The sequence below is a fragment of the Gorilla gorilla genome, chromosome 12 (assembly GCF_029281585.2).
Source record: "Gorilla gorilla gorilla isolate KB3781 chromosome 12, NHGRI_mGorGor1-v2.1_pri, whole genome shotgun sequence".
Classification (NCBI taxonomy): Eukaryota; Metazoa; Chordata; class Mammalia; order Primates; family Hominidae; genus Gorilla; species Gorilla gorilla.
Window position 1 is genome coordinate 49457941 of NC_073236.2, and position 13474 is coordinate 49471414.

Genomic DNA, 13474 nt, shown 5'->3' on the forward strand with positions numbered 1-13474 from the left:
ACGAGTCATTGGCAGAAATTCTGTACTCCACCACATTATATATATGAAAACAAAAAGAATAAATCTGAACAAAGCAAAATGAAAACCATTTGCCAATGAGGACCATTTCATCCTAAGCTTTGACTATGAGGACAAAAGATAACAAGGGTTTAACCATGCAGTCCTATAAATAAATGGCAAAGCAACTTGGCCTCAAGAATTGATTTCCTTATTCCTTCCTTTATAATTATCATGCAATAAGTAAGTCAAAGAGCCATGTCCTTCTCTGCAAAGGAAAAAATGGGTAGGTGCTCAGTCCTCCCCAAAACATGGAAACGCGAGGGGGCATAGGTTCTCTGCCAGAGACTAGGACACAACAATCTGTACTCATCAACAAGTTCCAAGGACAATGATACACAAAACTACAGAAAGCTGACGTGCTTTTTCATAATGTAGAAATCCAGTTTCTATGAGGCTTAATCTTTTCACATGTGATAAAGAACAGAAAAATTGGGGATAATGTCACTTGGATACACTTGTTTAAAATAAGAAAAGAAGGCCAGGAGCCGTGGTTCACACCTGTAATCCTAGCACTTTGGGAGGCCAAGGTGGGAGGATCACTTGAGCTCAGGAGTTTGAAACCACCATAGCCGACATGGCAAAACCCCGTCTCTACTGAAAATACAGAAATTAGCCAGGCATGGAGGTGCATGCCTGTAATCCCAGCTACTCGGGAGGCTGAGGCACAAGAATCGCTTCAACTTAGGAGGCAGAGGTTGTAGTGAGCCAGGATAGCGCCACTGCATTCCAGCCTAGACGACAGAGCGAAACCCCGTCTTAAAAAAGGAAAGGAAAGAAAAGAAAAGAAAATTGTCCCTATTTTCCCATAAGATTTTTCTCAAGTAAATTGCAGACAGCAATTCCTTCATGTGCTGAAATAGACACAAACTCTTAAAAACAGTATCTCACTCAGATGGAAAACGGCATTCACTCAACACATGTTCACTGAGTATCCTTCTATGCCAGGCAATACCACAGGTCCTGGAGAGAGAGAGTAGTAAACAAAACTAAGCAAAAATCTTTGCCTTCCTAGAATTTACATTCCAGTTGGGGGAGGAGGGACACAAAACAAAATAAGTAAAACATATAGTATATTATATTTAATTAAGTGAGAAGAAAAAAAAACAGGTAAATGGCACTAAAGGTATGGAGGCAGGTGTAATTCTATAGAGAGAGACAGGACAGGCAGCACTGAGGTGACATCTGAATAAAGACCTAAGCACGTCTTGTCGGAGGGAAAGCATTCTCCATAGAGGTAATGGCAAGTGCAAACACTCAGAGGCAGAAACATGCTGGCAGTGCTCAGGGAACAGAGCTGAGGCCAATGTGGCTGGGATGATGTGTGCAAAGCATTAAGAAATAAGACCAGGAAGGTGAGCAAGGGCTAGGTCACATGGCATCTTATAAGCCTATGGCCTTTACTCTGAGGGACATGGGAAGTCACTGGGGGATTCTACGCAGAGGCGTGACTAACGCAACCTGACGTTATCAAACAGGATTACTTTGGCCGCTGGTCTGAGAAGAGACTGGAACATAGACAAAGGACATGAAATACGAATCAAAAAATAAGAACTATAAATAACTGATGAAATTTTGAAAAAAACATTCCCATTTACTTATAGAGAAATAAGATAAAATTTCTCAGGAAGCTGGCAAAGGTTCACCACACCACAAGTAAACACTGTGGTGAAATGGGCGCTTTTAAATGATGCTAGTAAGAATGTCACCGGCGAACCCCTTTCCAAACATTACTTGACCTCACAGTTTCTCTTTTAAGATTCAATTCTTGGGAAGTAACTAGAGATGTGGTTAAAGATTCGTGAAAAAGGATGTTTATAAATTACAATAAGGAAAACAACAGATTCACAAGGTACAATTATTAGCTATTGGTTAATTATGATAAAACTACACTATGAAGAAATGATGGAGATATTTTAGAAAAAATTTTTAATGATACAGGAAATTTTCATTGGTATTTTTATATAGAAAGTAACATCAAAAATATTTAGAGTGGTTATCTCTGAGTAGTATAATTATTTTCTTAATTCCTCCATTTTCCACATTTTCCTTTCATAATTAAGACAAAAAACAAATTTTAAAAATGGATTTGCTGGCCAGGCGCGGTGGCTCACACCTGTAATCCCAGCACTTTGGGAGGCTGAGACGGGCAGATCACGAGGTCAGGAGATCGAGACCATCCTGGCTAACACGGTGAAACCCCATCTCTACTAAAAATACAAAAAATTAGCCAGGCGTGGTGGCGGGCACCTGTAGTCCCAGCTACTCGGGAGGCTGAGGCAGGAAAATGGCGTGAACCCAGGAGGCAGAGCCTGTAGTGAGCTGAGACTGCACCACTGCACTCCAGCCTGGGCGACAGAGCGACATTCTGTCTCAAAAAAAATGGATTTGCTGTGCAAGGCTAAAACATATAGAATGGTACAGCTGAGCTACCTGGAAAAGGGGTAATTATAATCTAGAGTGATTTTTTTTCAGAGTGACCCAGGCAAAGTTGTCCTGGGAGTGATCTCCAAAGCTAGAAGGAGATCACCAATACAGAAGACACCACTCTGCTGATTTTGTAAATAATCTAATAAGGGCCTGTAAGGATGTTACTGGGGGAAGAGACTGAGAGGTAAGGCTTTATACCATTAACGGAGTAGATACTCAGGCTAAAGTACTTTACATCTCCCTCAAATCAAACCTTCCTCTTCACATCCCAAGCAATATGTGTGTAAAAAGACAATCTTGTCTTCAGAAAACAATGTTAAACAAGGAGTCAGAAGATGCAGTCTAGTCATAGTTTTTAAAAAATCACAGATCTGTGATTTCTTTGTGATCCAGTTTCATCAATAAAACCAAGACTATCACTAATCCTAGCATAACTTGCAGTCATTTTACAAAGGTGAAATGAGAAATAGTCATATATGCTTTAACATCCTAAAGCTCAGTAATTATAATCACTAGTAAAATGTTAATATTAAATATTAAGTGAGATTTGATTTACAATATATAGATACAATAAACCTTAATATTATTCTATTATTTTGAATATGGTACGCCTATTATGTAGTCTCAATGTTATATTACCAATTATGCAACCATTACACTAACAGAATAACTCATAAAGAAAACAATTGCATTTACTTACATTTCTAGTCCATGCTAAGCGGTCTGTGTTATAACCCATCATGTTCATGAGACAAGTCACAAATAAATTCCACTCTGAGTGATAACTGGGTCCTCCTGGAGCACTGTGGACATTGTACCACTTGACAAGCATCTGAACTGCTATTTCTTTTGGCAGGATAAACTTAATTGCTTGCAAACACGTTTGTACTATTAAAAGCAAAGATTAATTTTAGTATTCTTACTCTGCATGCATTTCTTTTCCCCTTTCAATAACGAAGTTTTTTAACTTCTACTATGTAAAGGCCAATTATTACGAAAAGAAAACTGTCATTAAAGAGCCAATGAGATGCAAACATTACCTAACCCATCATCTGAAACTAAAACCAACTACTGAATTCAACAGGGCTTGAAAGGGGTCTGAAGACAGCTTTTTTTTTTTTTTTTTTGAGAGGGTGTCTCGCTCTGTTGCCAGGCTGGAGTGCTGTGGCACGGTCTTGGCACACTGCAACTTCTGCCTCCTGAGTTCAAGCGATTCTCCTGCCTCAGCCACCAAGTAGCTGGGATTACAGGCGTCTGCCACTGCCCCAGGCTAATTTTTGTATTTTTAGTAGAGACCATGTTTCACCATGTTGGCCAGGCTGGTCTCAAACTCCTGACCTCATGATCCACCCGCCTTGGCCTCCCAAAGCACTGGGATTACAGGTGTGAGCCACTGTGCCCGGCCAAGGACAGCTTTTTGATCATTAATTTTGCATCAGAAATAAAGTAACCAAATAGCCCAGTTTGCCAGAGACAGTCCTGATTTACATCCATTGCCCAGCAATTACTAACTGCTCCCCTTCACTCTTAAAGATGTTCTAGCTCAGGTGACAAATTAAAAGTCACTATGGGCCAGGCACGGTGACTCACGCCTGTAATCTAAGCACTTTGCGAGGTCAAGGCGGGTGGATCACCTGAGGTCAGGAGTTCGAAACCAGCCTGACCAACATGGTGAAACCCCATTTCTACTAAAAATACAAAAATTAGTTGGGCATTGTGGCAGGCACCTGTAATCCCAGCTACTCAGGAGGCTGAGGCAGGAGAATCGCCTGAACCCGGGAGGCAGAGGTTGCAGTGAGCCAAGATCACGCCATTGCACTTAAGCCTGGATGACTAGAGCGAAACTCTGTCTCAAAAAAAAAAAAAAGTCACTATGAAAAACAAACAACTTCTATGTTTATACATTTATATAAAATACTGCCTACATACTTCAGTAAATATATAATATTCAATATATGCATCCACGAATAGCAATGCTTAGCTAGCATTATATGATGTTCTAAATGAGTTAACATGCCTATTAACCAAAGCTTTATAACTTTATTTCTGATGTCGTTCAGTTTCTAAAATGTTTCACAGGCTCTCTGTCTTAAAAGGGTTAAGAGTTAATACCACATAATTCACACCATTCTTTTTTTGGTAAGGGGAAACAGGGTCTTCCTCTGTCCCCAGGCTGGAGTGCACTGGTGCAATTATAGCTCACTGTCACCTCCAACTCCTGGGCTCAAGTGGTCCACCAGCTCAAGCTTCCCAAGTAGCAAGGACTATAGATGCATGCCAGCATGCCTGGCTAATTTTATTTTTCTTTTTGTAGAGACAGAGTCTCACTATGTTGTCCAAGCTGGTCTCAAACTCCTGGCCTCAAGCAACCCCCTCACCTCAGCCTTCCAAAGGGAGGGGATTACAAGCACGAGCCCACCACACCTGCCCTTATACCATTCTCAATGGCTCCACATCAATTATAGCACTACACTGTCATACAATGATCCCCTCAGAGTGGCCAGGGCTACCATTGTGAAGAGACCCAAATCTGCTTTTAGTAGTAAATAATCCCAAACTGCAATGTTTGTGTACTCACATATCCTCTCTTCCAGGATTCTTTTTTCCCTTTCCACTGTCATGCCACTGGGCCCACCCTCATCAACATATCCTCTATCCCATCAGTTTGCAATGTGCAAACTCACACAGCACAGGTTGGAAGCAAATAATATTAAAATACCAAATAACCAAGTATGTCATAGCTGAATCCAAAATAAGTGTAAACCCAAAGCTGCATGAGTGTGTGAGAACCCTTTGCAGGTAAAGTACATAAACTTACATGCATAAACTATGGGGCTTCTGTTTGGCTATAAAGGGGTAAGATTTTTTGTTTTCATTTATTTAATTTCTTCCATTATTATTTGTTTTTATATATTTTGCTTAGGCTTATAATAGTTCTAGGTACCTGGCCTTGTGATTACGAAATACCTTTTAGAGCCGGGCGCGGTGGCTCACGCCTGTAATCCCAGCTCTTTGGGAGGCCGAGGCAGGTGGATCACGAGGTCAGGAGATCGAGACTATCCTGGCTAACACAGTGAAACCCCGTCTCTACTAAAAATACAAAAAAATTAGCCGGGCATGGTGGTGGGCACCTGTAGTCCCAGCTACTCGGGAGGCTGAGGCAGGAGAATGGCATGAACCCGGGAGGCGGAGCTTGCAGTGAGCCGAGATCGCGCCACTGCACTCCAGAACCTGGGCGACAGAGCAAGACTCCATCTCAAAAAAAAAAAAAAAAAAAAAAAAATACCTTTTAGAAGGCAAGGAATCTCTATATCAACTTGGAATACCATTTACCAGCAGTGAAAAATTCCTAAAATGTAAAAGTCATTCTTGTCTACAATCTGCCAATGTCCTGCTTTGGCAGTTAGATTTGAAACCAAGATATGTCATGAACTTCCTTATATCATACAGGCATTCTTTTCTTAACCTACGTTTGTTGGCAAATCCCTTCAATTCTAACATTTTGTTTACTATGCTATGTTCAGAAATATTCTCCTCAAGCATTTTTGAAATTGCATCTCAGGAATAATTCAAGCAGAATCCAATATTTATTAAGATAATTCTGATTGTATTTTGACAATAATATTAAGTTTTATTCAATTAAGGCAATTAGGTTACTTTCACAATTTATCTGAAAATTGAGATATTTATTTTAAAATTAAAAACATCATTAATACATTACAGAAAAAAAACATTAAATATGCCAAGAATTATCTTAGTTGCTTAAGCTTCCAGTTTCCCAGATGTTCTTGCAAGAGGCATGTCCATATATACACATATACATATATACACATACATATATATATATATATTTTTTTTTTTTTTTTTTTTGAGACAGAGTCTCACTCTATCACCTAGGCTGGAGTGCAGTGGCACGATCTCGGCTCACTGCAACCTCCGCATTCTAGGTTCAAGCGATTCTCCTGCCTCAGACTCCCAAGTAGCTGAGATTACAGAAGTGCGCCACCACACCCCGCTGATTTTTGTATTTTTAGTAGAGAAAGGGTTTCACGATGTTGGCCAGGCTAGTCTCGAACTACCGACATCAAGCGATCCACCCACCTCAGTCTCACAAAGTGTTGGGATTACAGGTGTGAGCCACCATGCCCAGCAGGCATGTCCATATATTATTATACTGCACAATATTCCCCAACAGAAGAACCTCAGAGAACAGAACTAGCACATCCTTCACCTGTACTCCAGCCTTAGAGCACACATAGAGTGGACATCACAAAGCACTCCCTAGCTCTTTAAAGCTCCTCTACAAAGCTAAGAACTTGATCCAGTGGCTTCAAAAATGGCAAAATAATGTTTAAAACCCCAATTATTAATGTAAATCACAATTACTTCATGTCTTATAAATGAAACTTATCAATCGTACCTAACTCAGAGGTGGCAATTTCAGGAATAGTGATCCTAACCATGGAGCCATTACTCAGTTCCTAGATGGAAACAAATGAGAAAGTAAATAAAATCTGTGCATTCTAAGTCTTTGAATGTCTTAAAAATAGCTGGTACAAGACTTTGCCCATCAAAGCAATAAAATAAATGAAAAACAATTTTCAAACAGAAATGAACACTTCCAAATTTCAGAAACTTTAATTATTTGCAAAATGTTTTCCAAAATGCTTGTTTTAATAAAAAGTGTCTAATCTTTATACAGTGAGTCACTATCATCAAAAGGACATTTACTTTTAATGAGAAGACAAAAAATCACATCAATATACAATTCAACTGACTCAACAAGCTTTTGTTTTCACTAAGTTTTTAATAATACAGAAACTGTAGAAAACAAGCAGAATTCCTGTATAGTAAAAAGTAAAATCGTGCCAAAAAATGACACAATAGATTTTTTTAAATCATGAGAAATGTTTGTTGTCATTTTTCAGACAAAATTCTGTATTCTGTCAAATTTGAAATGCCAGCCCACTTCTTGGAAAGCTACCAAATGTTTATACTTACTAGGGTGACTCTGTTATGGACAGGATCTCTGATAGAATGAATGTAAGTTCCAAGCTGTTGGAAAGTACAATCCTCATTATAGAGAGAATCATGAAGTTTTGAAGAATCCCTCAGTTCTGGAACTGGGGACAACAGAACAACCTGTAAAAAGTCATAAATACGACACAAATGAATTGTTTTCTGAGAAATTAAGGACAAGGAAATTTAACTATTTCTTTTTTGCATATGGTCTAACAAACAATAATATGTAATGATTCAAAAACATTCTGCTCCAAGCCAAGCATGGTGGTGCACACCTGTATAGTCCCAGCTACTCAGAAGACTGAGACAGGAGAATCACTTAAGCCTAGGAATTTGAGGCTGTAGTGAGCCTGTGAATAGTCACTGCCCTCCAGCCTGGATGACATGGCAAGACCCAGGCTCTTTAAAACATTTTGTTCCAGATACAATGAAGTACCAGCAAACCAAGGTCCTCACAGAAAACAGCTAGAAAAGGTAGGTAAAAGGAAAACATCTGATTGGTGGCTGTGGAAAAGCTGTGGAAGCAACCTGGACTTGAGGGACCAAGATCTAGGAGAGAAGGCAACTGCAGGGAAGGGGGCCAACGTTCTTGGAGAACCTTGCTTTTTCTGCTCTGGCCATGTGCAAATTTTGCTGGTAAGAGGAACATATGGAAAGGCTGACAATATGCAAGGAAAGTCATAGCTAAGAGGGAGGGAAGCCAGCAGCACTGTTAGCAACCTTACAGGGCTAAAGACTAAACTGTGAGCCGGGGCACGCGGTGGCTCATGCCTATAATCCCAGCACTTTGGGAGGCTGAGGTGGGCGGATCACTTGAGGTCAAGAGTTCAAGACCAGCCTGGCCAACATGGTGAAACCCCATCTCTACTAAAAATACAAAAATTAGCCAGGTGTGGTGGTGGGTGCCCGTAGTCCCAGCTATTTGGGAGGCTGAGGCAGGAGAATCGCTTGAACCCAGGAGGTGGAGGTTGCAGTATGGTGAGATTGCCCCAGTGTACTCTAGTCTAGATGACAGGGCAAGACTCCATCTCAAAAAAAAAAAAAAAAAAAGACTAAACTGTGATTTGAGGCAGCTGAGGAACTAAGAGCCCAGGAAGAAAGGACAGTAATGAAAAAGCCAACAAATGAGACCAGTATTTAGCGGTATTTCCCCTATAAGCAATTATTTATTCAAAAATACAGGAACAGCATTTATTTGCTTAACTGCAGATATGCAAACAAAAAATTTAAATGATCTTAGTTACTATCTACATGCAGATGCTTCCAATCTTAATCTCTAGTCATGACCACTGATCCTTTTTTGATTCCTTTAATTCAATTTATATATCTCTAAGTGAATATCTTGTCAACACTGACAATCAAGACTAAGATGTATTTATTCTATTCCAGATTCAACTCTAAAAGTCACCAGGAAAAATTCAGCTCCACTGGTCCTGGCTCTAAGTCTACTAGCAAAATCTTCCAGAGAAGTGGAAAAGCCATCAGCCAATGTGTTAGACTATCATTTCCATGACCTTACACCTATCAAAAAGGCACTATTACCAGGCTTATAGAATTCTAAAAAAGTTGGAAACCATTTTCCATTATAAAAGAAATTCTTCCAAATCACACAAAACACTCTGACACTTCTCCAGTTCCCCCTTTCAATGTTCTGCAAATGTGCTGGTTTGAAGGAAAAAAAATTCAATGTGGCACATGTTTAAAAATATAATGAAGACATAGACATTATCAAATACAACAGATAGCACTAACCTTCCCTTTGAACCGTCCCTAAACATCCACGCTCACATGTCCTTTAAATACAAACCACTTTTCTCCAGGCTTCCTACCTTGGTAAATCCAGGTACCTTCCCAGGTCATTCAGAGAATTCGGAGCCTCGTTCCACACCACCTTTCCCCAGCCCAGCAGCACAAAACCAATCAGCTGACAAACTCATTTCCACCTCTCAAGGCCTCTCATATTAATCCCTCCTTTCCACACATATACTGCCCTAGCTCAGACCCTCTTCATACTTCTTAAACTGACACAGACAACCTCACTTGGAGGCTAACTGGTCTCCTTATCTTTAATCCCAAAATACACCTATTTACAAAACAGATCCAAAACCTCATAACTCCTTTCTCAAAATCCTGTAATGCCCTGTCAATTGCATTCAGAAGAAAACCACCTTTTCACCCTTTCTCCCTTTAAGAGCACATTAGTAAGAGTGTAAATCCCAGTTCTACCACTTAGTAGGTTTATTTCATTTGTAACCTCTATCTCATTTGTAAAAAAAAGAATCATAGTACTATCTTCTCAATAAAGCTGTTCTAAGGAAATAATTAATACTAATAAAGCACTGAGAACAATGCCTAGCAGATAGAAAATGCTCAAAAAAGGTTATTATTGCTATCCAAACCCTATCCTGCCTCACCCTACAGACTACTTGTACTTTTATAAGTATTTATTCTACAGATTTATTGAGTCCTTATGACTAGGAGATGAAGATACAAATATCCATTAAAAAATATTCCGCATTATCTGGCCTTCCTGCCTGTGCCTGTGGCATTTCTCCTTCCCCTGAATGCTCCTTTCTACCTACAGATATCCTACTCAACCCCAAGGTCCAAACGAAGACTGACATGTCTCTCAGAGATGAGGCTTTGATTTTGCCATGTCTTCCCATTGGATGTTATCTTCCCATCAGTCAATCAACGATGGTACTCTCTTTTCCACATTACTGAGTCATGAGTCTTTCTTAAATTCTAATTTCTTATGCAGACAGTACATCAACTCCACACAATTGTGAGATCCCTAGATGGAAAAGAATGTATCATTTCCATCTCTCCAGCACCTTCAAAAAGTATCACATACATCACAAGGGAGGTCAGTGTATGTTAACTGAATCACTTCTGTTTGAAAACATTTATTCTGCAAGTAGAAACTAAAATTAAGTTAACCATGGAAAGAACTAATGTTTAACCAAACTTCTTTAAAAAATATTAACTTTTCGGCAGCACCTAGTCCTTTTCTTACCTCGTCCAATGATCCAAGGAGTTTACTAAGAGGCTTTGGAGTACAAACGCCATCAAGTGGAGTACTGGGCCGAGGCATTGTGTTGGACATCGTCAGAGAGGGAGCTGGCAGTCCAGGAATAAAAACCTTTCCCACCTTTACGCAATAAAAACATGTGGAAAAAAAAATACTGCCTTTAATGCATCATATCCTTAAATAAAATGTTAAGGAATATAAACATATATTTCTTTTGATATTTCTAAGTTTATGCTCAACAAACACAGCAAAGAAACAATTCAAATGTCAATAATCTATCCAATTCCACTATCCAACTGCAAATATGTTGGTATAATTTCTTTTTTTTTTTTTTTTTTGAGATAAGATCTCACTCTTTCCCTGTGGCTGGAGTACAGTGGCATGATCTCAGCTCACTGCAGCCTCAACCTACCAGGCTCAAGTGATCCTCCCACTTCAGCCTCCTGAGTAGCTGGAACTACAGGCACATGCCACTATGCCTGGTTAATTTTGTGTTTTTTGGTAGAGACAGGGTTTCACCATGTTATCCAGGCTGGTCTTGAACTTCTGGGCTGAAGCCATCTGCACACCTAGACCTCTCATACCTTGGTATAATTTCTCTTGGTTGGATTCCTTCTCTTCATTACTGAAGACTTTTTTTGCAGGCAAGGAGAGGAATGTTAATATAGTCAACACATTATATAAAAATCTGCACACTATGTACTCTTCTACCTTTTTGGTCATAAAGACAGTAAGAACAGCGGCCGGGCGCGGTGGCTCACGCCTGTAATCCTAACACTTTGGGAGGCCGAGGTGGGCGGATCACAAGGTCAGGAGTTCAAGAGCATCCTGCCTAACACAGTGAAACCTCATCTCTACTAAAAATTAAAAAAAAAAAATTAGCCGGGTGTGGTGGCGGGCGCCTGTAGTCCCAGCTACTCTGAGGCTGAGGCAGGAGAATGGTGTGAACCCGGCAGGCAGAACTTGCAGTGAGCCGAGATCGCGCCACTGCACTCCAGCCCGGGCAACAAGAACGAAACTCTATCTCAAAAAAAAAAAAAGAATGAGTTGACAATCCGTGCTAACCACTCCTTATTTTGGCTATCTGTAGGGTACTTAGCAAAAACAGAAATTCACATCTGTACAGGCTGAAAACTTGATAAGACTAAAAAGGAGATGCTCAGAACTAAAATGAGATCTTAACAACATACATATTCATGTTAACACACTACTCAAAAGCTAACAAAATAACAGAAGTTGCCCCAATAAAATCCTTAGGCTTAAAAAACAAAAATAACAGTGAGAACTAATTATGCATAATTTTTTAAAAGCCATCTCAAACCCGTAATTTACGAAAAGATGAAATAAGCACATACCATGCTATTCCCTCATTAATCACCAAAAAGAAAAAAAACTGAATAAAATTTATAATGCAACTAACAGAAGATTCTGAAAAAGTGAAGAAAAGAAGACAAACTGGCTAGTAACCTAAGACCCAGGAATGACCTAATGATGAATTCCCTAGGTTTCTGGTTTTTTTGACTCCTTACATAACCAGGCCTCAGGCTTTCAAAGTGCCTATAACACAGACATGCCAACGTACACAGACAAAACACGCCCTAAGAAAATCTTACTCTTTCCAGCCAAAGTGTTGGGAAAAGAATGACCAACCAGGACAGAAACTATATCTGCCCTACTCTTTGCAAACACCAAGAAAAAAGTCATGGCCGTCCCTTCCTCCTCATCAGGAGGCACAGTGAAAATTCTGAATGTCCCTCGTCTATTTGAGGAAGTCCCCTTCTATTTCTAGATGCTGAGGATTTTTTTTAATCACGGATATTTGATTTTACCAAATGATTTCTCTGCATCTATTTAGATCCTTGGTCAGCAAACCATGTTCCATGACCAAATCTGGCTTGTATCCTGTTTTTGTACAGTCTGTGAGCTAAGAATAGGTTTTATATACTTAAATGTGTTACGGAAAAAAAAAAAAAACAGAAGACAAATATGTAACAGAGACTGCATGTGGCCCATAGAGGCTAAGATACTTGTCTGAACTCCTACATAAAAAGTTTGCCAGGCTGGATGTGGTGGCTCATGTCTGTAATATCCCAGCACTTTGGGAGGCTGAGGTGGGAGGATCGCTTGAGTCAGGAGGTCATGGGTGCAGTGAGCTGTGATCCCACCACTGCACTCCAGCCTGAGTAACAGAGCGAGATACTGTATCAAAAAAAAGAAGAGAAAAGAAATTGCCAAGGATGGAGAGGACATGAACAACATTATCAACCAAATGGAATGAACTGATATTTATAAAATACTCAAGGGTGCCTTCTTGGTGATTTGGCCCTTTAAAGTCTCTCTTTGTTCCTGGTCATTTTTTTTTTCCCACTTTATAGCGACTCCAGCTATCTTTTGATTACTGTTTGCATAATATATCTTCTTTCCATCCTTTAACTTACCTATGTCATTATATTTGAAGAAAACTTCCTATAACCAACATATACAGTTGGGCTATATTTTCTAATCTCTTCTGCTAGTCTCTGTTACTTGTGTTAGACCATTGTATTTAATTAGAGGCCTAGTGGGATTTAAATCTGCCATTTAATATTTGTTTTCTGTATGTTCCCACTTTCTTTGCTCATCCAGAAGAAGCAACTCTTCAAGTTTGATTATAAGATTTTGGCAATTCTGTTCAAGTTTGGCAATTCTGTTCAGGTTTCATCATAAGATCTTGGCAATTTAGTCACATCTTCAGGCTCTACTTCTAATTCTAATTCTCTTGCTATTTACACCACATCCGCAGTGACTTCCTCCACTGAAGTTTTGAGCCCCTCAAAGTCACCCATGAGGGTTGGAATCAACTTCTTCCAAATTCCTGTTTATGTTGATATTTTGTCCTCCTCCCATGAATCATGAATATTCTTAATGGCATCTAGAAAGGTGAATCCTTTCCAG

The 13474-nt window shown here is 39.6% G+C and overlaps 1 protein-coding gene across 4 annotated transcripts in view; it reads right to left on the reverse strand.

The window, feature by feature from the left end:
• ANAPC1 (anaphase promoting complex subunit 1) overlaps positions 1 to 13474 on the reverse strand; it is a 114189-nt gene that overhangs the window by 70166 nt on the left and 30549 nt on the right. For all 4 annotated transcript variants that reach the window (XM_055378288.2, XM_031008101.3, XM_055378289.1 and 1 more), the window contains 4 exons: positions 10526 to 10660; positions 7489 to 7629; positions 6908 to 6968; positions 3188 to 3375 (listed from right to left, as the gene is read on the reverse strand). In XM_055378288.2, the coding sequence (XP_055234263.1) occupies positions 3188 to 3375; positions 6908 to 6968; positions 7489 to 7629; positions 10526 to 10660 (525 nt within the window). The remainder of the gene's footprint in view (positions 1 to 3187; positions 3376 to 6907; positions 6969 to 7488; positions 7630 to 10525; positions 10661 to 13474) is intronic.